We start from the raw sequence: 25,192 nt of genomic DNA on the forward strand, positions 1-25,192 counted from the left end.
ATTAAGACAGATTGATGGAAATGAGAGACAAGATGATTGAGAAGCAGAAAGTGTTGTTCTTTATTCATGCTATGTGCCTTATATGGGCTCTATGCAAAGCATATGCTTAAAAGAGATGCTCCACCTGGAATATCTTCAACTGTCCCAGCACTTCTCAAGCATCTTTGGCTTCACTCACCACATCAAGGTATATTATGCTAAAATGTAGCCAGTCCTGCATATGTGCTTACATGGAAACTGTATGGGTAAATGGCTTTAACTAATAGCCATTAACTAGCCTCTCATTCCTACAGAGATAATTGCTCATGTAGCTGTGACAACTAAAGCTCTAAATGGCATATTGAGAGCTGTACGCCAAATATGACAAGCATGGGATTGTGTTTAGGCTGGCCTGTTGCATTCTGTGTTTGTACCATAGGCAGGACAGCTTTTCTATATGTTTGGCAGATCAGTGTACTGACTACTTGTTTATCTTTTGTGTTGATATGACAGTTTTTGAAGAACAGTCTATGTAGAGATTGATAGTAATATCTCATCGAAACGATACTGACTTGTGTTTGTTGCATCTTGGGGAACAGAGCTCAATAGAAGCAGTGAAGGAGAAACTGAGCAGGAACTCTGGTACAGCAGTGGGAGCAATGCTACTACAACTCTATGATGAAGGTGATCAGAAAATCTGTGATATGACAGACAACAGCAGACCTCTGGGCTTCTATTCCCCTGTGGATGGGTATAATTGATTTTCCCTAAGATGTTCCTCCATGAAGTTTCTACCATATGATTTTTCTCAATGATGTGTGGGCACTTTGAGATTTTGATTCTGATACCAAATATATTGAACTGAGTACTTTCCAGGTTTCGAATTCACATAGTGGATCTTGACCCTGCATCATTTACTGCAAGTGGTTGGCTAGAAGATACTTCTCTTGTTGAAAAGTATACAATAACTGATGAAGATTATGACAAGCGAACTGGTAGGTAGTCATGTATTCTTTTAGTAATGCATGAAGGTAACAAAATGGTGCTTTTCTTATTCTGGGCTAAAATCTTACATGAATAAATGTGCTGATGCTTAAATGGATATTCCACTTTCTATGGTCAGTTTTTGGCCTGTAAGGCCAAAATATCAACAGAAAACTGAAACGACAAACGTGAAGTCAATTGTGCACTTTTCATGTATCAAATGAAAAATGTTGATCGAGTTCCTCACTCACGAATGCATTGATGCAATTGAGAATACTATTATGATGCTCTTAAAATTAAGCAAACTTGATTTGTCCATGCAATTTTAGACATAAACATGCCAACCTAAAACAATCCACCCTCCATAGTGACTTATTACAAAGAGCCCCTGGTTAATTCATGAAGTGGCAGAATATTGTTACTAAAACATGTGATGACAAGTGCGAGGTCAATTGTGCACTTTTTATGTATCCAGTGAGAAAAGCTGATTGAGTTTCTTTAGAATATCTATTTGCCTCACTTACAAATGCGTTGATGCATTTGAGAATACTGTTGTAATGCTCTTAAAATTAAACAAACTTGATTCCTGTATGCAACTTTACATTAAACATGTGAGCCTAAAACAATCCATCTGCCATAGTGACTTATTACAAAGAGTCCCTCATTAATTGATGAAGTGGCAGAATATTGTTACTAGAACATGTGAACACTTGAGTTTTTGTATTAAGTGGAAAGAGAATATCTAATATATGGATAATAGAAAAAGTAAATGAACTTGGGTGTGTAATGGGGTGGTATAGTCCTCTTGTGACATCGTACTTTTGAAAACAAGTTTATTTCTTGAAGAACTATATGTCTGATATTTATAAAATAAAATAGAGGATAGTGATATTGATGGCCCTTTAAGTATAGAAGATAGTGATATTGATGGTCCATTAAGTATAGAAGAATGTATAGTTAATTGTTAAATATACTTCGATAATCTAGCTTTTGTCAGAGATCATAGCCTGTCTGGTAGGGCAGTACCAGCTACAGCAGTCGGACCAGCAGCAGTCGGACCTGCTGCACAGTCGGACTGCCACGTGGCAGTCCGACTGCCTGCAGCCGATTTATTCAGGCTGCGCCCTATTTTCTGGCGCCCCATTCCAGGCAGTTTTTCGACTATTTATAGTCGACGTTTCCAGCAGTCTGGCCACTATTCTCTGTCGCAGATTACAGACCGGTGCCGTGCAGATCTCTGTCTCTGTTCACAGATTTCAGACAGCAGACAGTGCAGACTGCAGCAGACTTCGAGGTGGACAGCAGGTCGCATCGTCGAGGTGGAGACACGCAGTCCAGCGCATTGCGCCCGTGTATATCTTTGTATTCAGCATTCTTTATACAGCAGATCTTCAGTGTACACTGTCTCTTTCTCTCCCCTCTCTCTCTGCGTTCTCTCTCTCTCAGTCCTACGCTTCCGCACCGCTGCACTCTGACATGGTATCAGAGCAGTGTTTGAGGGCTGACTGAGCGCAGAATCAACCTGAAGAGGAATTTCCATCGCGACACAAATTTGCGTTTTTTTGCGTTTAAGGGCAGACAGGAGGGCTGCGCCTTGGAACAAGGCTGAAACGAGTGTGGGCGCACAGGAAAGGAGTACAGGTGGTGGATTTGCTGCTGTTTTCTGCTGTTTGACGCGGAGAAAGTTTGAGTTTTCGACCTAAAAGTGCAGGTTTTGCTTTTTCATCGCCTCCGGCGGGTGAAGGAGCTTTGGGACGCGGAAGAGCCTTAGCAGGCTGAGTTTACTCAGTCAGAGGGGGCTGCTTTTGCGTTTGAGAAGGCATTGCAGGTGAAGATGTCTACAGAGATGGACTTGGAGTTCCAGGCGATTATGGACCGGAAGGTGCCTGTCCTACCGGCTCTTCCTACAGATCAGAAGCTCGACGGCGACAACTACCGCATATGGCGCGTTATGATGTTGGCCATTCTGGAGTCCTATGATTTGGCGGAGTTGGTACAGGAAGATATTGACCGGCCTTCGGTAAGAGATGAGTCCAAACTCTCTTCCGATGCTCGTGCGGAGTTGGCCAGGGCCCAGTCTCATTGGGACAAACTGAATGCCAAGATTCGATCATTTCTCTTTCTATCATGCACTACAGCCGTGATCGCTCACATCGAGCACTTGACGGTGGCTCGTGAGATATGGCTGGAGCTTGATCAAATGTACAATCGGATGACCCTGATGAAGAGGGTTTCTTTGGAGGTACAGATGCGGACCTTGTCCGTCAATAAGTCTTCTTCGCTAAGGGAACACATTAACAAGCTAAGGCAGCTACAGATGCAGGTTCAGAATGCGGGGAAGCCAATTTCCTCCGAAGACATGGCGATCACACTTTTGTCCCAGTTGCCGCCACGATTCGGTACATTTTACTCTGCCCTTATTGCTTCGGGGCGAGAGTCTACTCTTCGGTGGGAGGAGTTGGTTCCTATGGTCTTGGACCAAGAGGAACAGCTAAAGGGACAGAATGCTTCCAAGACGGAGGCGTTGACATGTCGAGCCTCTCAGAAGAAGGGGAAGGACCAAAAGAAGAAGAAGGGGGATAACAAGTCCAAGAAGGACAAGGAGAAGGACAAGGACAAAGACTCCACATGCCATATTTGTGGAAAGACTGGCCATTGGAAGAAGGATTGCCCTGACAAAGACTCGAAGGACACCAAGAAGAAGGAAACCAAGGATTCTGGAGCGGTGGCTGCACCCTCATCAGCTGCATTTCTACATTTAGTTGTCATTGAGGACGCTTCACCGAATGCTTCTGATGCTGCGATGGCGGCTTCCCAATCTCGAGAGTGGATTATTGATAGTGGTGCCTCACGGCACATGACTCCTTCATCAGATGGTGTTGCCCAGCTGCGACCTTCGCGTGGGCAGGTTCTCATTGGAGACAGCTCTTCAGTTTCTATTGCAGGTCGGGGTAAGATGTAGCTTATTCCGGATGGACGAGGTGGCACCCATACCTCAGAGGTTTTGCATGTACCAGGATTGGGGTACCATCTCCTTTCAGTCCATAAGATTTGCTTCCTTGGTCTTTTGGTGGAGTTTGACAGTTCTACTGTGCGAGTCCTTGATCGTGAATCGAGGAAGGTTCTATCATCTGGATATGAGGAGAACGGCATTTACAAACTGAAGTCTTCCACTGCCCTCTCTACTCTTCTTCTTACCTCACAGTCACAGTCTGAATTATGGCATGCTAGGTTTGGACACCTGAACTATGACTATCTTCGGAGGGCGTCACGCGGACAGCTTGTTCGAGGGTTGCCGGATATAGTGGTGAGCCAGCAGCCATGTGTCTCCTGCATACGGGGGAAGCAGCATAGAGATGCCATTCCCCACACCGCTTCGCGGCGGTCTACTTCACCGATGGAGTTAGTATCTACGGATCTATGTGGCCCTATGAGGAATGAGTCCCTGCGTGGGAGCTCGTACTTCATGCTGATCGTGGATGACTATAGCAGGATGACATGGGCCTACTTTTTGGCACTAAAATCAGAAGCTTTCTCGCACTTCAAGGATTGGCTTCTCTTTGAGGAGAACCGATCAGGCCGGAAGTTGAAGACCTTGCGATCCGACAAGGGAGGTGAATTTGTCTCTAATGAATTTTCTCGGTTTTGTGCAGATAGAGGAATTCACCAGGAGTTTGCCAATACGAATACTCCACAAGAAAATGGTATTCTCGAACGGAAGAACCGCAGTGTGATCGAGATGGCGCGCACCATGATGGAGCACCGACAGACCCCCCAGGTTCTGTGGGCCGAGGCTGTGGCTACTGCAGTCCACATCCTTAACTGATCTCCTACTTCGGCCGTGGAAGGGATGACTCCATTTGAGGCGTATTTTGGGTCGAAGCCAGATGTTTCTTACTTTCGGGTCTTTGGGTGTGATGCCTATGTTCACATTTCCAAAGCTCACCGTGACAAATTCGAAGCGGCTTCCCGCAAACAGGTATTTGTTGGCTACAGCTCCCAGTCCCAAGGCTACCGACTGTATGATCCCGTCAAGCGGGATGTATATACTAGCCGTGATGTGCGGTTTGTGGAGGTTCCGGGTTCTTCAACGGGCGAGGAGCATCCCGTTCTTGGAGATCCAGGGGAGAGTTTGGCTCCTTCTACAGTTCCACTGGAGCCTGTGCCGTTTGATTATGATTTTGTTTCTGACACAGAGTCTACTATTCCACCGGATCCTTCTGAGGAGTTACCACCGGTGGACATTTCAGAGTCTTCTACTGATGGAGAACGACGAGGGGAGGTTCGGCCTCCTCCTCGCTGGGCCCGTGACACACTCCGTGATTCAGGGATCGAGGGGGTTCCTGAGGAGTGGGGACCGCAGGATGGTCCGCGGCGGTCACGGAGGCACCAGGCGCATTCTTCGGAGCTTGTTTGCTCCAATTATTGTTTGATGTCCCGAGTTATGCAGGATCGAGAGCCCACCTCTGTGAAGGAGGCTTTACAGTCCGCCCCATGGAAGAAAGCTATGGAAGCTGAGTTGGAGGCTATTGAGAGGAATGGCACTTGGTCACTTGTGCCACGCCCCCCGAAGAAGAAGGTGATTGGAGTCAAGTGGGTCTTCAAGACCAAATATCTCAGTGATGGTACTTTGGATAAGCACAAGGCTCGCCTTGTTGCTAAGGGTTTTGCCCAGCGCCCAGGGATTGACTGTCATGACACCTTTGCCCCTATAGCTCGTATGGCAACCATTAGAGCTGTTCTTGCTTTGGCTGGCCATAGGAGATGGCCTGTTTATCAGCTGGATGTGAAGTCGGCCTTCTTGAATGGTGATTTGAAGGAGGAGATCTACGTTGAGCAGCCTCCTGGTTTTGGTTCTTCAGATGGGAAAGTCTACAGGTTGAAGAAGGTCCTGTATGGCCTCAAGCAGGCCCCGCGAGCTTGGAACGAGAAGATTGATTCGTTCCTCCAAACTCAGTTGGGATATCGGCGGTCCAAGGCCGATCCGCAGCTGTATGTTCACACTTCCGGGGAAGGTTGTGTGCTGTTTGTATTATATGTTGATGATTTGATTGTCACAGGTGATGATGCACAGCAGGTCCAGGAGACAAAGTCAGCTTTACATCGGACGTTCGAGATGACGGATTTGGGGCTACTCCATTTCTTTTTAGGACATGAGATTTATCAGTCTCAGAGGGGGATCTTTCTCTCCCAACAGAGATATGTACAGGAGCTCTTGGTGACTTTTGAGATGGAAGATTGTCGTGCCCTCTCTACTCCTATGGATCCGAACTGGAAGGCCACTTCCCACTCAGCTTCTCCTTTGGCGGATGCTTCCCGCTATCGACAGTTGATAGGGTCTTTGATTTGGCTTCTCAACACCAGGGTTGATCTATGTTTTGCTGTTGGGCTCTTGGCAGGGTTCATGAGTGAACCTAAGACGGTGCATTGGCAGGCTGCTCAGAGGATACTTCGGTATCTGAGGGGGACGTCTGATTTGGGGATTCATTACCCCGCAGGGACAGATGGGTCAGATCTTGTACTTGCAGGTTGGAGCGACTCGGATTGGGCTGGTGACGTGGACCATAGGCGGTCTACAACAGGTTACTGCTTTACTTTGGGTGCAGGTGTTATTTCATGGAGTAGCAAGAAGCAGCCCACGGTAGCCCTTTCGTCTACGGAGGCGGAGTATCGGGCCGCGTCTTCCACCACATGCGAGGTTGTGTGGCTTCGGAGATTGTTGGAGGAGCTTGGGTGCCCCCAGACTCGTCCTACATTGTTGCGATGTGACAATGAGAGTTGCATTGCCTTGGCGAGGAACCCTGTTTTTCATGCCCGGATGAAGCACATTGAGATCCAGTACCACTTCATCCGAGAAAAGCTTTTGGATGAGACCATCACTGTGGAGTATTGCAAGACGGAGGATAATCTTGCGGATTTGTTTACGAAGGCGCTTCCTCAGGCTCTACTTCGGCAACATTCCAGATCCCTCAGGCTTCTGCCTTGTCCAGGCTCTGAGAGGGGGTGTCAGAGATCATAGCCTGTCTGGTAGGACAGTACCAGCTACAGCAGTCGGACCAGCAGCAGTCGGACCTGCTGCACAGTCGGACTGTGCAGTCGGACTGCCACGTGGCAGTCCGACTGCCTGCAGCCGATTTATTCAGGCTGCGCCCTATTTTCTGGCGCCCCATTCCAGGCAGTTTTTCGACTATTTATAGTCGACGTTTCCAGCAGTCTGGCCACTATTCTCTGTCGCAGATTACAGACCGGTGCCGTGCAGATCTCTGTCTCTGTTCACAGATTTCAGACAGCAGACAGTGCAGACTGCAGCAGACTTCGAGGTGGACAGCAGGTCGCATCGTTGAGGTGGAGACACGCAGTCCAGCACATTGCGCCCGTGTATATCTTTGTATTCAGCATTCTTTATACAGCAGATCTTCAGTGTACACTGTCTCTTTCTTTTTTTTCGTAAACACTGTCTCTTTCTCTCCCTTCTCTCTCTGCGTTCTCTCTCTCTCAGTCCTACGCTTCCGCACCGCTGCACTCTGACAGCTTTATGATTCTTTCATGTTGTTTATGTAGAGACACGAAGGCAAAAAGACATTGTATCATTATCATCAATTCGTTCTTTGAGTTTTGGAGTTCATTCATTGCTATGGTTTGTTGTTTATTCATTTAAATCCATCGCAAACCTTATCATTTCGTTATATGGTATCAAAGTAGAGAATATAGGTTGCGGGACAAACAAGACTATGTCAACTCAAATTCCTTCATTCTACTCCGTCGTGACACTCAAGATTCTTCCCCTCCTACCATCCATTGAAGTTGGCCACATTTCGATGCTATGGTTTCTTCCCCGCAAGTTGTAGCACAGACCATTGGGTGCACTTATTGCAGAAAGACAAGTCATTCTGCCTTATATTATCATTATTGGCCATTCCTCCCCATACTATTGAAGTATGTCTTCTCAATAGCCCTTGTGTCAATTCACCATTTTGGGTGGCAATGGTCATTTTGCATGGGCTATTAGAGTGGTATGCTCAAGGCAATAGGATGCCTACAATGCGCACTAAGTGCTTTAGAGCACCCAAAGTCCATGAGGCCTCACAAGGCAATAAGTCTTGCTTGACCCCCCACAAAACCTATTTTCATGTTCAGTGGCTTCCATGCCCTCAACTTTGTAGTTTGCTCCATGGAGTAGCAGTGATTGCTTTGTAGTAGCATGGGATGGCCATTTTTTGGCTTCTTGTCCTAGTCCCATCCCGTCCTTACGTTCTTCTAGTTCGATCCCCATGTTAATCCCCTCTCATGGTGACAAGGATGACAATTCATGTCCCCAAGACCCATTCCATGTCACTATGGGACTGTTTGCTACCTTTAGCTTTTTAATGTGCTCCATCAAAAGACAAAGGTTGTTGTCTACTTGTGATTGCGTAGGAGTTGCATAATCCCACTTCCCCATATGATTCCATGGGTATAGATTCCACCAAGTGCATTGAGGAGATCATATGTGATACCTCTCCCTTTTCTATTCAGCATTGGAAGGCCACCTATAGTACTTGCTCGGAGGATTGTGCTTTACTCCTTGCATAGCTGCACTTCTCATGGATGCCTTCTTTGTCTCTCTTGCTAGATATTCCTTCTTCTATCATTCATGAGTTTCTGGATCCCCTATCTCCTTTCAAGGGGGATTTAGAGAGAGATTCTAGCAAGGTCACGATCCATTGCAGTCATTCATTGGAGGATTGCTATCCCCTTTGCTCCCTCCACATGTGGACATCTGCATGCTTTGGTGAAGAGCCTAAGCCTTCTTCATCTATCCTTTTCTACATCGACACTTAGGATTTACAAGTTCTTGTGAAGAAAATACCCTAACACAGAAACACAAGTAACACCGTACGACAAAGCACAGACTGATAGAAGAACACAGTTAGGGTTAGGGTAACTCAGAGACAATGAGCACAGAGAGTGAATGAAATGATATGACTATTGAATATACAATGCTCATGCAATAAACACACTATGCAATGAATGAACAGTGTTCCTTGAACTCGTGTATTGCAATGATCAGGGTAGGGGTAATGAGCTAGAGAGTGTGTCGTACTCCGAACGGATCCCGAATCGTAGCAAGGCAGCCTTTGGATGTCAAACACTAGCAAACGCAGCCAAGGAAGGTTGGATCTGATGTAGATGGCAGTGCAAGAGAGAGAACGACTAAAAACGCAAGTGAGGAGAGAGAAAATAGTGAATGTAGATGGAAGGAGAGAGAAAACAACAAATGTAGGCTAGGAGGAGAGAGAAAACAGCAGTGATAGGCTGAGGAGATGAAGGCAACAGTTGGAGGAGAGAGAAAATTTGCAGGGCGGTAGAGTTGGGGTCTGTAAATGCAGCAGTATGTTGATGTGGCAGCTTGTACGAGAGTTGGATGATAGATAGCAGCAGTTGCCTGGCTGGAGGAAGCAGCAAACTCATGATGGAGAGCTGGAAACAAGCTCCAAACGAGTGAAGATTGCAATGGATAGCTTGGACTGCGATGTCCTTTGCGAACGAGGTGTGGGCAGGAGCTGAAAACACCTAAAACTTGCAAAAACGAGATTAGGGCTGAATGGAGGGCATCATACATATTTATAGAAAGTTTGGGTCTTCCCAAGTGGGTTTGTGCTTATGGGATACAGACACTCTCTAGGAACGCATCTTTAAAAAAAAAAAACAAGGTTCTGTCTTAATTTAGCATGTTTTGTGGCTGTTTAAGTGAAGCTAATGCATTTTTAGCTCAACACCCCCTCTCAGACCCAACAACGTTGCCATGAGAAGTAGGCCAACCAAGCCCTTTTTAAAAAAATCTTTTATCCCAAGGCGTCCCATCCCAAAGCAGCCAGAGTAAGGGAGCACAAGTGATCATCGTAGAGAGGCTAGGGCATCGATCAAAGGGTACATATTGGTTGCCTAGTGGCCTACCAAGTCGTACAAAGGCGGATGGAATCAGCTACGGACCTTTTTTTTAGGGCTTTGTAGTTTTGATAGATTGAACATTAAATGAGGGTTTCAAATTAGTTTTCGTCCTATTGAGTATCCCTGTCCCAAACGTGAGAGTGATAAGGGATGGTTAAATCCAATACCTTTACAAAACAAGCAGACTATCTCTACAATTACTAGGCGTTGATGAAGAAGAAAAATGGCTAGGGTGTGGGTGACACAAATATAGCAAAGATGTGAAGCAATCAAGATAAGCAAAGCAAGCAAGCAAGCTAGGGAGAATTGCCTTGGAGACTGCCATGTGTAATGCCACGAATATGGTGGATTCAAAGTCGACTACTTCAAAAGACCAAAAACAGATAAATATGCACAGACACATGTTTACATGAACAGAATGTCAATGTATGGGGTAATCCAAAGGGAGATGCAAGATGTTATGCTCACACAAAATGCAATGCAACGGTGCCACTTGGACAGTGCCCTTGCAAGGGAATTGTTTATTTGCCCAAGTGCCCTTTTACAATCATGTCATCCTGACAGTGCAGATGAAGTTACAAATGTCTATAAATACAATACAAAAGAATAAATGAATGAGTGAATGTCTAAAAATAGTAAGCATCATCATTGTTACTATCAAGAGAAGTAGCCGTCCCCTGTCAAACTGGAATGGAAAGCAAGAGCGAAGCACCCTCTCTCTATCAATGTGAAGTAGGGGATGGTGTACCCAAGCTGATTCTGGGTAGAAGATATTGAAGAACTGACCGGTTGACCGCTTTGGTCAAAATGTTTGTAGAATTATCTGATGAAGGCACAAACTCTAGACAGATAGTGCTAGCTCAACTTGCTCTTTGGAAAAGTGAAAGTGGACTCCCATACGTTGCGTCTATGGTATGATGATCGGATTGCCTGTAAGGGCAATGGCGCTTTGGTTGTCACAATCGACAATGGTGGGAGAGTCACAAGGGAAGTGACACATTGCCAGTAAGCTCCTCAGGTAGATGACCTCGATGGTGCCTTCGAAGAAAGCCCTATACTCAGCCTCGGCCGTGGAAGCCGCCATCGTCTCTTGCTTATGACAGCTAGACCAAGAAATGGGAGCTATGCCTAAGGTGAAGAGAGCCACAATGGGAACGCCGGGTGTCAGGATCTCTTGCCCAATCAAAATCAGTGTATCCTTGTAAACATAAACCAAAACCATAAGTGAGGGCATAAGAAAAAGTATACTGTATATAACACAACACATAAAGACATGCAATCTAATGTGACATCTTAGGTGTTGTGAAATATTGAGTGAGAATGCTGATCGAGTAAGCTAAGTCTGGCCTAGTATGAATTAACAAAAAAGTTACCCTACAATAGATCTATAGGTATGCGCATCAAAGGGCTGACCTAGGGTATGCTTGGACAAGTGGACAATAGGATTGAGAGGCGTGGCCACTGGCCACGTCTAATCCATAGTGAAGTGTTCCATGAGCTGAAGTTCACACTTTTGTCGTGACATGAAAATACATCCCCTAGGTTGAACTACCTCCATTCCCAAGAAGTAAGACAATAAACGAGGTTTGTCATCTCAAGGCTCCTAACGATCACCTTGTTCGTTTGAGAATCGAGTCGAACAAACAGTAGGCTTTCGCTTTGGAGCAATATCTGACAAAGATAAGGAGATCAGCTCGAGGAGTGAGCTTTTCTATTTTATCATCAGGCGTGTGTGTATGCACGACACCCGAATACCTTGAAGTGGACTATGATAGGTTGAACTTCAGAGAAGGCCTTGTATGACATCTTTTGAGGAAGAGCCGCAGTTAGGCACCGGTTGAGGATGTACATGGTAGTTTTAGTAGCCTCAACCCAAAGGTGCTCAGGGAGATTTACTTTGAACAGCATAGAGTGCGCCATTTCTATGACTATCCGGTTCCTACACCCTACGACTCCATTCTGAGAGGGGGAGTTGGTGGAGGTGAGCTGGTGAGAGATGCATGCTGCTATAGAAGTTCGGAAAACTCGTGCGAGGTGAATTCACCACCGCTATTACTCCTCATGTAACCAACAGGATGACCCGTTTGGTTATGAACCAGTAGCACCCAAGTAGAGAAATATGTGAAATCATTGGACTTATGTTTGAGCAAGTACACCCACATTTATCTCGAATGATCATCCACTATCAAAAAGAAATATAGCGCGCCGTTCAAGGTGGTAATGGATGTTGACCCATAAAGATCAACGGGAATCAATCTAAGAGGTGTCTCAGCTCTATGTGTAGATTGTTGAGAAAATGGGATATAGTGTTGCTTCCCGAGTTGACATGCTTTACAGACATCTCGAGCTAGCTTCAGGCAAGAAAGGCCCTCAACCATATCATTGCGAGACAACTCATAAAGAGAGTCATAACCAAGATGCCCTAGGTGAAAATGCCAAAGACGCTCATTGTTTGTAGACTCCCGAGACATGGCTAATGCCTGGAAGTGATGTAACATGGAGTCCTCGGCTGTCGGATCGGAAAGAAAATGGGTCATGTGGTATAGGCCATTAGGCTGTGCCTCACTGCAAGCAATCACTAAACCGGTCTGAGAGTCAAGGACCTTAACTATAGCTGTTGTAAAGAAAACTGCTCGCCCCAACCGGCAAAGCTACTTAACAGATAATAAGCTCACCCCAAGCTGAGAGACATGGTATACATTGTCCAACAAAGCTAGATGCAGACCTTTGTTAGTGGCAAAACTGATGCAACCTTGTGTTTGGATCTTGACCGACCTTCCCTTGTTGCCCCTTATGAGAATGAGCAACAAGAGCTCCCTTTGAGGGATTATTCATATGAAACTGATCGAACAACCATGCATAGCGCAATAGTTGACACCTAAATTCATAGAATGTGGGTAAATTAGGCAGAGAAACTACTTGTTGCACAATATTGAAGTATTTATGCGGTAGCTTGTTAAGGAACAATGTGACATGATTGTCTGAAGACTTAGGTGTCCTTGTAGTGGAGAATTCGGCAATGAGACGCTGATACTCAACCAACTTGACTTTTAGGTCGTCCTGGTCAGAGATTTTGAAGTTCTGAAGCTCATGGTTAAGATTTATTCGATGGGTTCTATCTCGAGCTGCATAGCGGTCAGTTAAGTGTGCCCATCGCTCTGATGCTAATGGGGATGATATTATCTATGCATTGCCTTACATTTTCAAAGTTAATAAGAGTCAGTCAAGTGTGCCCATCGCTCTGACGCTAATGGGGATGATATTATCTATGCATTGCCTTACATTTTCAAAGTTAATAAGAGCGTGGAGTAATGCCTCTCTCTCCATCTTGAGAGGCAAGCAATAGGTCAGTTGTGACCAAGTGAGGCAGGTGATAGGTCGTTTTGACTAGGCTGACCAGTCAAGGTAGTCAATAGGTCAGTTTTTGACTAGGCAAACCAAATGTGAGCAGGCAATAGGTCAAGCGTGAGCGGGCGACAACTTTTTTGGCCTGCGACAGTCAATTGCAGGAAGGTGATGGCCTGGTGGAGACCACATGATAGCACACAAAATGCACGGCAGGTCAACAACTTCATGTTTCGGCAGGTTTTTTTTTGTTAGATCTTTTATTGATTTCTGCAACATGCAGTTCCCCTTCTCACTGATGGGGGTGCGCACGTGTAAGCATAGCTCTCACATTTGTGCCCAAGAATTTGGGGGTTTTCCCAAATTTGATGCTGTTCATGCATAATAGTGACATTGGACCCAGAAATTGCAAACATTGTGCACATTGGCCTTAAAAATTTTGGGGCTTTTCATGTATCGGTGAAATTTTGCTCAGTTGAGCCGAATTTGCTAACATTGGTGCACATTTGGATCCGAGAAATTTCGGGCTTTTGCAAAATTTTACTAAATTTACTTGTTTTATACTCTCGAGAACATGTATTAATGCAATTGGGGCAGATTGGTCAGTGAAATTCTGGGGCTTTTGCTGAAATTTGTGAATTTTGGCAAAATTGATGTGTGAAATCACATTGGGACATTGTTGAGGCAATCTTGGTGCTGTAAGCTGTGAAATTCGAGTTCATAATCTCCCACTTGTGAGATTTTGAAGAAATTGCAGAGAATTTTGCTGTTTTTTGTGTATCAGAAGTGCTTTTGGGCACATATGTATGCAGTACACATGTTAGGCAGCTCCTATTAAGTTGATGTATATTCATGGTGCAGCAGTCTTAGTGATCATTTGCAGATTTGGGATTGTTGCAAATGTTTTTTTGGTGATATTGCTGAAGTGGGAGTCACCTTGCAGTGGTGTATGCATGGAATGTATGCTGAAATCTCAATTAGTTGATGAAAGTCATTCTTTCTACTGTTGTACATATATTTGGATCAAATCTGGCTCTTATTTCCTGAAATTTTGGGCTGAAATTAGCTGAATATTCAGCCTGTTATTTACTATCATAAAATACAGCATTGGTGCTTGGCACTTTGCTGAATAATGGCCACTGATGCTTCTAGTAGCAGTGACACTAAATCCCTTCTTGAAATCAAGAGATTTGATGGCATTGGCTTTGATGCGTCGAAGGACAGGATGCAAGGCATTTTGTTTCTCAAGGACTGTGATGATATTCTCTTGGAAACCAAGCCTACAACTATGATAGATGAGGATCGAGTTAGACTCAACAGGAAGGCCATTGCATACATTAAAATGGGTGTGTTTGATGATGTACTTACAGACATTAAGCGTCTTGATACGGCTTATGCCATATGGAAAAAGTTAATGGAAACTTATGAAAACACAAAACTAGTGAATCAAGTGCATCTCATGTGCAAGCTTGTGAACATGGAGTTGGATGAGTCTAAGCTAGCATCTAAGCATTCGAGTGGTTTCACAGGGATTTTGAGTCAGTTGTAGAACTCTCGTTTGTAGTCCTTCAATGATAAATTGAAGGGTATTTTGTTGTTTATGACTTTGCCTAATAGTTAGGAGTCTTTGGTTGTTTCACTAAGCAACAACCCTGCTTTAACCTTTGATGGTGTTAGGGGCTCTATTCTTAATGAGGAGATCAGAAGAAAGTCCAATGGAGAATGTAGTGGTTCAGCCTATCATCTTAGAGGCAGGTCAGAAAAGGGGGGTAATGCAAGAAATAAAGGAAAAAGCAGGAGTAAAAGCAAGGGTAAACAATAGGATGTTACTTGCTATTAGTGTGGGCGTAAAGGGCATAAAAAGCCTGATTGTCAGTACTACAAGAAAGAAAGAAATAGTAAGAAAAGAAAAAGAAGGATGATAAGAAAGATGATGACAGCCTTTAAATGAAGTTGCAAAGGAAAATGTTGCATCTAGTGTGGTCATTGAAGAGCTCTTTGACACTGGAGAAATACTTGCTATAACCTCATGCAATAATGTAGATGTTATGGTAGCAGCAAGTGATATGCACATCACCAAAAGGGAGGTGATTGATGCCTTAGTCTCAGCTCATGATGGGTTGTCCTAATCATGGATAGTGGACAACGGTGCCTCTTTTCATGTTACTCCCTCTTTGGAGTCATTTTTTGAATACATTGCAGGTTGCCTAGGTAAGGTTTACTTGGGCAACAATTATGCATGTGAGATAGAGGGTATAGGTACCATTCACTTGGCCCTTGAAAACGGCCAGGAGTTGATTTTACAAGATGTCAAATATGTACCTGGCATAAAGAAAAGCCTATTGTCAGTTGGATAGCTTGATGCAAGAGGATGTTTTACTACCTTTGGTGGTGGATCTTGAAAGGTCCACAAGGGTTCTATGCTGATTGTTACTCGGTAAGTTTTTGGTTGTGGTTGAAGTTCATTCACACATGGAACTTTGGCACAAAAGACTTGGCCATAGGAGGCAAAAAGGCTTTCAGGTTCTCTCCTCTTTAGGAAGATTTGATGTAAAAGGCTCTGGTCTTGACTTTTGTAATGATCGCATATATGGAAAGCATGTGAAGTCTCCTTATTACTTTGGTGCTGTTAAGAAGTTCAGTGCTCTTGATTTAGTACACTCTGATGTGTGCACTATGCCTATTAATTCACATGGGGGTGCACGGTACTTTGTCACTTTTATTGATGATTTCAGTAGAAAGTCATGGGTGTATGTGTTAAAGAGGAAATGTTGGATGCCTTTAAATGGTTTCATGCTTTTGTTACTACACAGAAAGGGCTTAAGTTAAAAGCTATCAGAATGGATAATGAGGGCAAGTACGTTTTTAATGAGTTTAAAAGTTTTGTGAGATGCATGGCATTAAGAGGGAGTTGACAGCCCCTTATAATCCTGCATCAAATGGTGTGGCTGAAAGATATAATCACACACTTTGTGAGAGAGTCAGATGCATGCTGTCCATAGCTAATCTCCCGGAGTAGTTTTGGGGAGAGGCTCCTAAAACAACAGTTTATGTATGCAACCCCTCTTCCAATCGTGCATTGGAAAATGGTATTCTTGAAGAGGTTTGGTTTGGGAAACCTGCTTCATATGACCATTTGCGTGTCTTTGGTTGTGATGCCTCTGTGCATGTTCCTGTAAATCACATGACTAAACTAGACATGAAATCCATAAAGGGCATCTTCATGGGAGAGATGGGTTATAGAGTTTGGCTTCCTTAGGATAGGAAGATAGTACATAGCTGAGATGTAGTTTTTAATGAGGCAAAATTGCTGAAAAATGCTACACAGGGTGACCTTGACAAAAGAAGGTCAAATTTCAGCATGAACAGCCAGCCTTTCAGGAGTCATTAGCTGAATTTTTTGTTTTCTTTGATATTGAAAATGAGCAGCAACCTATTGTGCTACAGCCAAAGATAATGGACAACAAATAGATGCACAAAATGGAATAGGATAGCAAGGAGAACATGCTGAAGACAGGTTACAGTAGCAAGAAAATGCTGAAAATCAGCCACTAGGTGATGGTGTGCATATGCATGAGGATGTAGGCCCATTGCCTAACAATACAGATCATTGGGTAAGAAGGTCTACATGTGTTAGAAGGTAGCCACAGAGGTTTCAGCTATCTTTGGGTTGCATTTTATTGACTGATGAAGATGAGCCTCTGACATTTAGAGAGGTATAGACATACAAGAGAAAGTGGAAGCTTGCTATGCAGGAAGAGATGAAGTCTTTGTATGCGAATAATATATGGGAGCTTGTACCTTCGCCCAAGTATAGGAAAGCTATCCCTAACAAATGGGTTTACAAGGTGAAATGTATTAATGGGAAGCCCAAGTACAAGGCACGTTTGGTTGCTAAGGGCTATACACAAAAGGAAGACAAACTTCCAAGAAGTTTTTTCACTAGTGGTGAAGATGACTACGCTCTGCGTTCTGTTTGCTCTCATTGCATCCTTGGATTTAACGTTGGATTAGATGGATGTGAAGATTGCTTTTCTTCATGGTGACATGGATGAAGAGTTGTATATGAAACGACCCGAAGGTTTTGCTATTCCAGGGAAAGAGCATTTGGTTTGTAAGCTGAGACACATCTTATATTGGCTGAAACAAGCCCCTAGACAGTGGTATAAAAAGTTTGATACCTTCATACTCAGCCATGGATTTAAACGCAGTCATGCAGATAACTGCTTATACAATAAAAAGGCTAATGATGGAAGCCTTATTGTGTTGGTCTTATATGTGGATGACATGCTGATTGTAGGACAACATAAGAGTACTTTGAATGTTCTCAAAAGGCATCTAAGTTTAGCCTTCTCGATAAAAGACTTGGGGGCAGCTCAACACATTTGGGGCATGCCCATGAAAAAAGAAAGAGGGCAGCACTTGATGTTTCTCTCATAGGACAAGTTCATCAGCAAAGTACTTGATAGATTTAGTATGGCTGATGCTAAGCCTCTTGGTGTGCCCTTTACCGCCACATACAAAGTTTAGAAAAGCTGATTGCCCAAAGGATGATGCAAATGCTAGTGCTAGGAAGGACATACCTTGTGCATTAGCTTGTGGTTCTTTGATGTATGACATGGTTGCAACTCGCCTTGACATTGCTCATGCAGTGGGAGTTGCTAGTAGATTCATGTCTAACCCTGGTAAGCTACATTGGGAAGTAGTGAAATGTATTTTTAAGAAGTGTATATGCTATGGAAAGGGTACACTAGAGTTGCAGGGATTTTGTGACTCGGACATGGGAGAAGATCTTGACACTAGAAAATCTACTAGTGGGTATGTCTCTACTTTGGCTGGTGGGGTTATTTCTTGGTATTCAAGGTTGTAGAAAATTGTGGCATTGAGTACTAGAGAGACTGAATATATCTCAGCCATAGAATCTTCTAAGGAAGCTATTTGGCTTGGCTTTCTGGTCAATGATTTTGCTTTCTCTTCACGTACTCCAGTGCTTGGATGTGATAGCCATGGTGCTGTATGTTTGGCTAAGAATTGCATGTTTCATACACGTCCTAAACACAAAGATGTTCGGTGCCACTTCATTTGATAGGTCTTGGATGATGGTCTTGTCACATTGACTAGGTGAAAACCCAAGATAACTTTGCAGATGTTCTCAATAAGAGTCTTCCAAGAACTTACCATGAGCATTGCATTCGATTAGTGGGAGTTGGCTAGCTTAAATGTACCACTTTGGGCCTTTAAGTGGGAGGTTGTTGGGTGTAAAGTCCCTTCGAGTCTAAAGTCCCTTAATCTTTGTGTGTATAAACTTATACAGGTGTGGTCACACTCTTTTTTGTACCCTAACATATAAATACATTTTATTCTTTGTGTATCGTGACTTGTTGGTACACTCATTTTAGGATTCTCTCACTCTCACTCTCAACACTATTCCTGCTCCATTTTTGTCTCGCATTCCATTGCGCACTCACCCCAACACCATCAAAGTCAAGGCTTGCACTAACCTTTAATTTGTCATTCTTTAACACTAATTTTGCTCCTTAAAAACAACCCTAAAAAGCTTTCTTTATGTTAAATGGCTTTATTTGTGCATAGTAGGACAAATGCTGAAAATCCCTACAAAAGGACATGTTGTGGGCTTCCAACACACACTCGGATCACTTGTCTCCATCAGCCCTCCTTCTCTCAAGTGTCTAGTGGATGCTATCTATTGTAGCTATTGCTTATTGTGGAGCCGCTAGGAGTTGCCGTCCACATTGTTGGAGCCACAAGGAGTCTCCATCTCTTTAGGAGTCATTGTCACGAGGATGTGAAATTTTGATGCTTTGCCTAGCATTTGATTAAATATTAATCAAAAGTGCAAATGTAAGTGCACATGTGATGTGCTAGTTAATTTTCTTACAATGACTAGTCAAAGACCCTAAGAAGCGTGTGGGTGTCAAAGGCAACGGTTGTAACAAGTAACGTTCGTGAGGTACTGGGTGGTGCATGGTGACAGAGTTTGGTCTAATAGATTTTATTAGTGAGTAATGTTAGTGGTGACATTAGGAACTAGGTATTAATTAATTAATTAATTAATGCTAGTTCAAGGGCTAATAAACACTCAAGAATACTTGGATGAAAAATTGGCTAGGCCAATTTACCTTTTTTATTGTTGGTTGGTAAAATCATTTTTTTGAGGAAGAATTAATAATTAAATTAAATTTCAATATTCTTATAAGACTGCCACTTGGCAAAACTGGCCCACGCAAGTGAGAAAAACCTATTAGAGGCTATTGGAGCCTCATTCTAGAGTTGTGGATGTTGGGAGGGGAAGAGAGAGAGAGCTGTTGCTACAATTTTCCATTGGTGATCACCCTAGCCATTGGAGGCTATCAAACAGCTGCTCTTGGCTGATTAGGAGGCCATTGGAGGCAGCTGACAGCTCTTATAGGCTGTCTACAGGCAGATGACAGCAATTTTGGGGCCCACAAGGGCAAGCGTTGATGGTGGGCTGTAGTCAATCAGCCATTGACAGCAGGGCAGCATTGAATTTCAGCCGATTTTGGTGTTGACAAACTGAAATTTCTCTCTCTCCAGGTTCCTTTGCATTCTCTCAGCCAATTCATAGCTTCTCTCAAGATCTCAGCCAAATTCAATCCCAAGAGGGCGCAATTGATGAATTTCTGCTCCTAAACCTTATTCATAGCACAAATTAGGTTTTACTAGCTACCTTGGCAAGAGTACTCAAAATTTAGGGGATAGTACTTGAAATACGGCAGCTGAAATTCGGGTGTTTCAGAAAATTTCAGTTTGGGGCAGAATCTGTTATCCAAGGATCAGCCATTCTCAAGCAAACAAAGGGGCAAATTGGTTTGAAGGGTTGCTGGTTGCTAGGGAAGATTGAAGGAGATTAGGTTGGATCTCACTGTACTTTCACCTTTAGTGATACAAGTTGAAGAAATATTGCAAGGGTTGCTAGTTTTGGGGCCAATTGTGTGTCTAATGTTCGAGATTGATTGGTAACATTTGTAATTTAGTTCATATAAATTTATTGTTTGCTGTAATTAGTGTATAATCAGGTCATTACCACCCTTCCCCAAAAGCAAGGTGGGTTTCAGTCATAGTATGTGCTTTTGCTGTTGATGCTTGTGTTGGCTGACGCCCAACCCTTCTAGAGTAGGTGCATGTCTGCCTTTTGGTTTTGCTGCCTTGGGGGTCTCTTCTTCTTTATGAGCTGCTGCAGAGGACTTCGTTTCACTGCCTTTACTGCTATCACATTCATTGAGTATCTTCTTTGACATCCCCTTGCCTAGAGGACTGTGTTTGACTCTCTGCACAGATGCACGTTTTCAGAGGCGTTGCATCCTCTTTTAATTGGGGTTGTGCAATCATCTTGAGCCACTCCTTCAACAATAGAGTTCTTGGCTCTCCTGTGAGTTGCAGACTCCAGTCCTACAGATAGGGACACATGAGGCCATTGGATCATCATTTGATTTTCTTTCATCATCGATTCATTCTCTAAGTTTCAGCTAGTGGTTGGTATACACTATTGTCTCCATGTCAAATCCTACCATGTCTTTACCTTGCTTTTAATATTCAATAAAGTCTTCTTTTGTTGGGAAATGACACCCTGTCTTATGACCTGTGTGCTCGTTCTTTGGCTCAAATTGGCTTCAAATGGTATATTGACTTTATTTGTTTGATGTCGTCCTTTGCATTATTTTTCCTTTTCTTTTATTTCAGATCTTATCTATGCTTTCTCACTACCAGTGGTTATTGTTTTTGAGATCTTAATTTGTTCTTGTTTTATTGCTGTTTGCATTGTTACCAGATACATTTAGAAAGTTTAAAGAGAAGAAGTTTGCTGAAGATCCTCTCTGGAATCAACTTAAGGTTTGCTTCACAAGCTTGATTGAAACATCTCAGGTTCTAGGCAGATGAAGTGCAGCTGGACCAGGAATGTGACTAAATTTGGTCTATTTCCTAAAATTTAATTTGGTTTATTTCTTGAAATTTATGACTACTAACACACATCTTCAGATAACAGGAAGAATCTTAGGGCATTGGCTCATATCATGTTATAAAACGTAAAAGAGCGATGTTAGCTCATACAGAAAATAACTCACTTTGGAGGTCTACTTCCTTGTCTGAAAGGCCTACAAACTAGTTTATGCTTATCACGAGAAACTTTTTGTCAGCCCAAACTTACTGTGACATTGAAGGCTAGGAGTTTCTCTTGCTTCATTAACATCTGATTATATGCTTGTTTATCCCTGTTGCAGATATGATTTTATGTAGACAATTTGATCTTATTTGTAGGAACGGGTCTATTCATATTGCATGGAGACCTAGCTGTGCACGTTGGGCTTCAACTCTCCCTCTTCATATATTCTTAGCTCATGAGTATGTACCAGAATTTGTTAACACTCGTACTTCTTCAAAGAGCCTTTTCAAACCGACAAACATAGAGAATAAATCTTACTTTGAAAGTCAACGATGAACCATGTGAGCTACAAGATTTCTCTGCAATAGAGACAAGAATAGGGACAAAGCCTCACTGTTAGAGATCCAAAATGCCCTCATGCAACACAAAAATCCATTAGAACTGATCAAAAGCCAAGTGTGGATTTCTTTCAAGCTTGTACTTTGAATGATTGTAGAAATAGTAATCTTCTTGATCCAATTTTTCCTTTCTTTTCAACTTACATCTTCTCAAGAGGTATTCAATCCCCATATTATGTTTGTCTCCTCCCCCTTATGTTTTATCTATGTTTTGTTCTTTATTTCCTCATTGGTTGTGGGTTTGCTAGGCTTTCATGCTAGCTTACACCATACACTTATTGACACATAATTGTAAACTCTTAGCTCTTGATACAACTTTAAACCATGTATCATGGCTTTAGTCTAGCAAGTAATTAATACCATCTATCATGACTTTTATTTTCTCCTAGCCTATCACTCACCATATGGTTTTCTTGCATTGTATCACCCAACCCTTGGCTGATTGTTCATGATCATATAACAAAGCTGCTACAGTTGGTGGAAAATCTCTAGCAAAAGTAGGTTTTAGATTATATCCATTGATCCTATGTTCTAGTGGGACTTGGGTGCTCTAGAAGATTTGGCAATTGGTAGGTTCCTTTTGGAATGCTTGCACTACACTAAAAGGTGCCAACCGTTTTTGCTCAAACTTAGTTTAAAAGGTGCAATTGAATGTGGAACCATATTTTGTAACCAAGCTTTCTTTTGAATTGTTTCTCCAGCAAGTGACTATTGATCTTAGCTTTTCTGTTTTGGGGCTTGTAGGAGATAATGGTTACATGGTGTTTTCTTATCCAACATTAAGCTTTGTAACTCTTGGATTCTTTGTGTAAGCATATCTTAAGAAAAAATGTTTAACTCTTTCTTCTTTGCATTATGATTTTTGTTACATCTATTTCTTTGCACCGCAATTGTTGCTCTATGTATTGACCATGTCCATCTTCTTTTCGTGTCATTGCTCACCCTTCATATTATTTTGCATATATAATTGTTTACTAAATTTGTTTTCTTTGCACTTATTATATAAAACAAATTGCATTAGAGCTGGCTATTGATGAGTAGTCATAGGTTATGGTGGATCCACGCAGTAGGTTAAAGAAAAGAGAATATACGTTTTCATCTATGTGATTGCAACTGCCTATGACTAGACCTCAAGCATATCATGGTTCACTTATACACATAAAGGATTGATGCCTTGAAGTGTATACTAGATTCATGAGAATAAACAGTTACAATCAGCAAGATAGCATAATCATGAAATGTTTGTATAATATATATGCGTAGACAGAAAGCTTTAAATACACATATCTTTACATAGAAAACTTATATGAAGATTTTATGTTTTGTAATGTATTTGTAAAGAGCTTTCATATGACATTCATATTGGATAGGTTCCTAAATTTTAGGGGGATCTCTGCATTTTAGGAGTCTTGAATTGGTCTAAAAATGCTAGTTTTAAAAAATAGGGGTGTCATTAAATTTTTTTTTTGTGATAGTACTTACTAAATTTGGTTGTTTGTAATCTTAATAGTATTTAGCCCAAAAAGAGGCTATAGAGAAAAGACAAGTGTTAGGACACTTGTCACATGTTAGGACACTTGTCACACAAGCTTCCAAGTATCCTACCACTTGTCACACCTCATGACAGTGGTTGGACACTCGTCTTGTGCTGCTTCACTTTTCTTTTTTGCACAAGCTCTCTTCTTCTCTCTATAAAGGGAGTTCATTTTGCTTCATTCTACATTAATTTTCTTGGTTTTAAACTCTTGTACAACAATTGAAGGTAGTCTAAAGTTTAGCCCCATTCATTTATATTATCATTCTCCACTCCTACATGATCAAATACCCCTATATTCTCTCTTCTTTGGCTGTTGTTTTATAAGTCAAGAAACTTGTAAATTCATCATAGTCCTTTCTTCTTGAGCTCTTCTTTCATTTCAAGAATAAGAAGGAAGCTATATTGATGTATCATTGATTAATGTGATTGAGAAAGATTGATTTTCTCATTCTATTCACGTCTAGGGTGGTTTTGTACGTTTAGTACGATACGATTTATACGTGAACTAGTGCAATATAGAATATACACAAAAATTTCAGGAAAAAAATACATTGTTTTGTGCATTTATTAAAAATGCATATAAAATTATATATATGTATATATAATAATACATACAAAATGTGCAACTTAAAGATAGATAAATCATCACAAAGTTTCATGAATTAGAGACTAGTGTTAGAAAACAATTGCAATGCCATATAGGTACAAAGAGTGAAAACTAGAGTCATGAATAGACTAAAGAAGAGAGGAAGAGAAGGTGAGGGAAAGGGAGAGTAAGAGATAGAGGCCCGAGGAATAGGGATAGGAGAGGGAAAAAGACTCGAGGAAAAGTAGGTATTGGAGGTGTTTCAAGCTTGAGCCCAAGAGGGGAATATTGAAGGAGGAGTTTGATTTTTGGATGAAGAGGTAACAAGGGAGGGTTGCCCTTTATAGTGGGTTGAGATAAGGGAGAGAAGAGGAGAAGTTAGAAAGAGGAGAACTTTGAAAAGATCCAAAATGTCCATATCACATGAATCATTAGCCAAAGTGGCTAGAAAAATGGACAAAAATTCGAAAATTGTGTAATCTTTAATGGTCACATTCAGTTGGTGCTTGCTGCAATGCATGAAATCGTATGGAACATTTGTATGGTATGGTACCGCACAGAACGTTTCGTGCACATATGAAATGTAACTCTGCTCACATCTTGTAAAGAAATCTCTTGTTTCTATCGCATACTAAAGATACATGTGTGTATATATATGTGGGAGCTTTTGCTCAATTGCCAAGACCCACAGATCGCTTATTGCTTCACGCATCTCAAGCCAAGTGCAATGGCTAGCTCTCACATAGCCGTACGCGCTTTCATACCTACGAGTATAGTGAGCTTATCTCCATGCTCGATCGAGTTGCCTTTTTCCTCAAGCAGTCCGGTAGCTCCACGATCCAAGGTGCAAACTTAAGCAAGCTCGATCCTCAAGCTCTAAGCTCCATGCTCCATTGCCACGCGCAAGACAAGAGAAGAGAAGAGAAGAAGAAGAAGAGAGGAGAAGATAGAGAGCTTCTCCACCATGGTTCCTCACCCTCACACACTCACTTTCTGACTCCCTCACACTTCCTCTCTTAAGCATAAGCTTAAGCAAGCAAGAACAAAAAGAAATAGAGAAGAGGAGAGCTAGTTTTGGCCATATAGAAGAATGAGCTTCTTCATTCACTTTTTGCCTTTAATACAAAACCCTAACCCTAATCCCTTTTGGGCACCCATTCCTTTTTACATGACCGGCCATCTTAGCTTAGGTTATCTTTTCCTATTTCCTTCCTATTTGCATTGTGCCTTCACCCATGCCTGTCTACATTTACAATTGTACAGGAGTGAGCCTGGGGCTCTTTTACAAG

The 25,192-nt window shown here is 42.4% G+C and overlaps 1 protein-coding gene across 3 annotated transcripts in view; it reads left to right on the forward strand.

The window, feature by feature from the left end:
- The window catches only part of EMB2804 (tubulin folding cofactor B), an 84,261-nt gene that overhangs the window by 15,391 nt on the left and 43,678 nt on the right, over window positions 1–25,192 (forward strand). For all 3 annotated transcript variants that reach the window (XR_015693197.1, XM_087693466.1, XM_087693458.1), the window contains exons 2-4: window positions 579–730; window positions 856–974; window positions 21,050–21,111. Coding sequence is in view for 2 of the 3 variants with exons in the window: in XM_087693466.1 (XP_087549592.1) it covers window positions 579–730; window positions 856–974; window positions 21,050–21,111 (333 nt within the window). In the remaining variant the exon portion in view is untranslated. The remainder of the gene's footprint in view (window positions 1–578; window positions 731–855; window positions 975–21,049; window positions 21,112–25,192) is intronic.

Source organism: Lygodium microphyllum, chromosome 2, assembly GCF_053477565.2.
Source record: "Lygodium microphyllum isolate KBCC chromosome 2, Lygodium_microphyllum_v1.1.10, whole genome shotgun sequence".
Taxonomy (NCBI): Eukaryota; Viridiplantae; Streptophyta; class Polypodiopsida; order Schizaeales; family Lygodiaceae; genus Lygodium; species Lygodium microphyllum.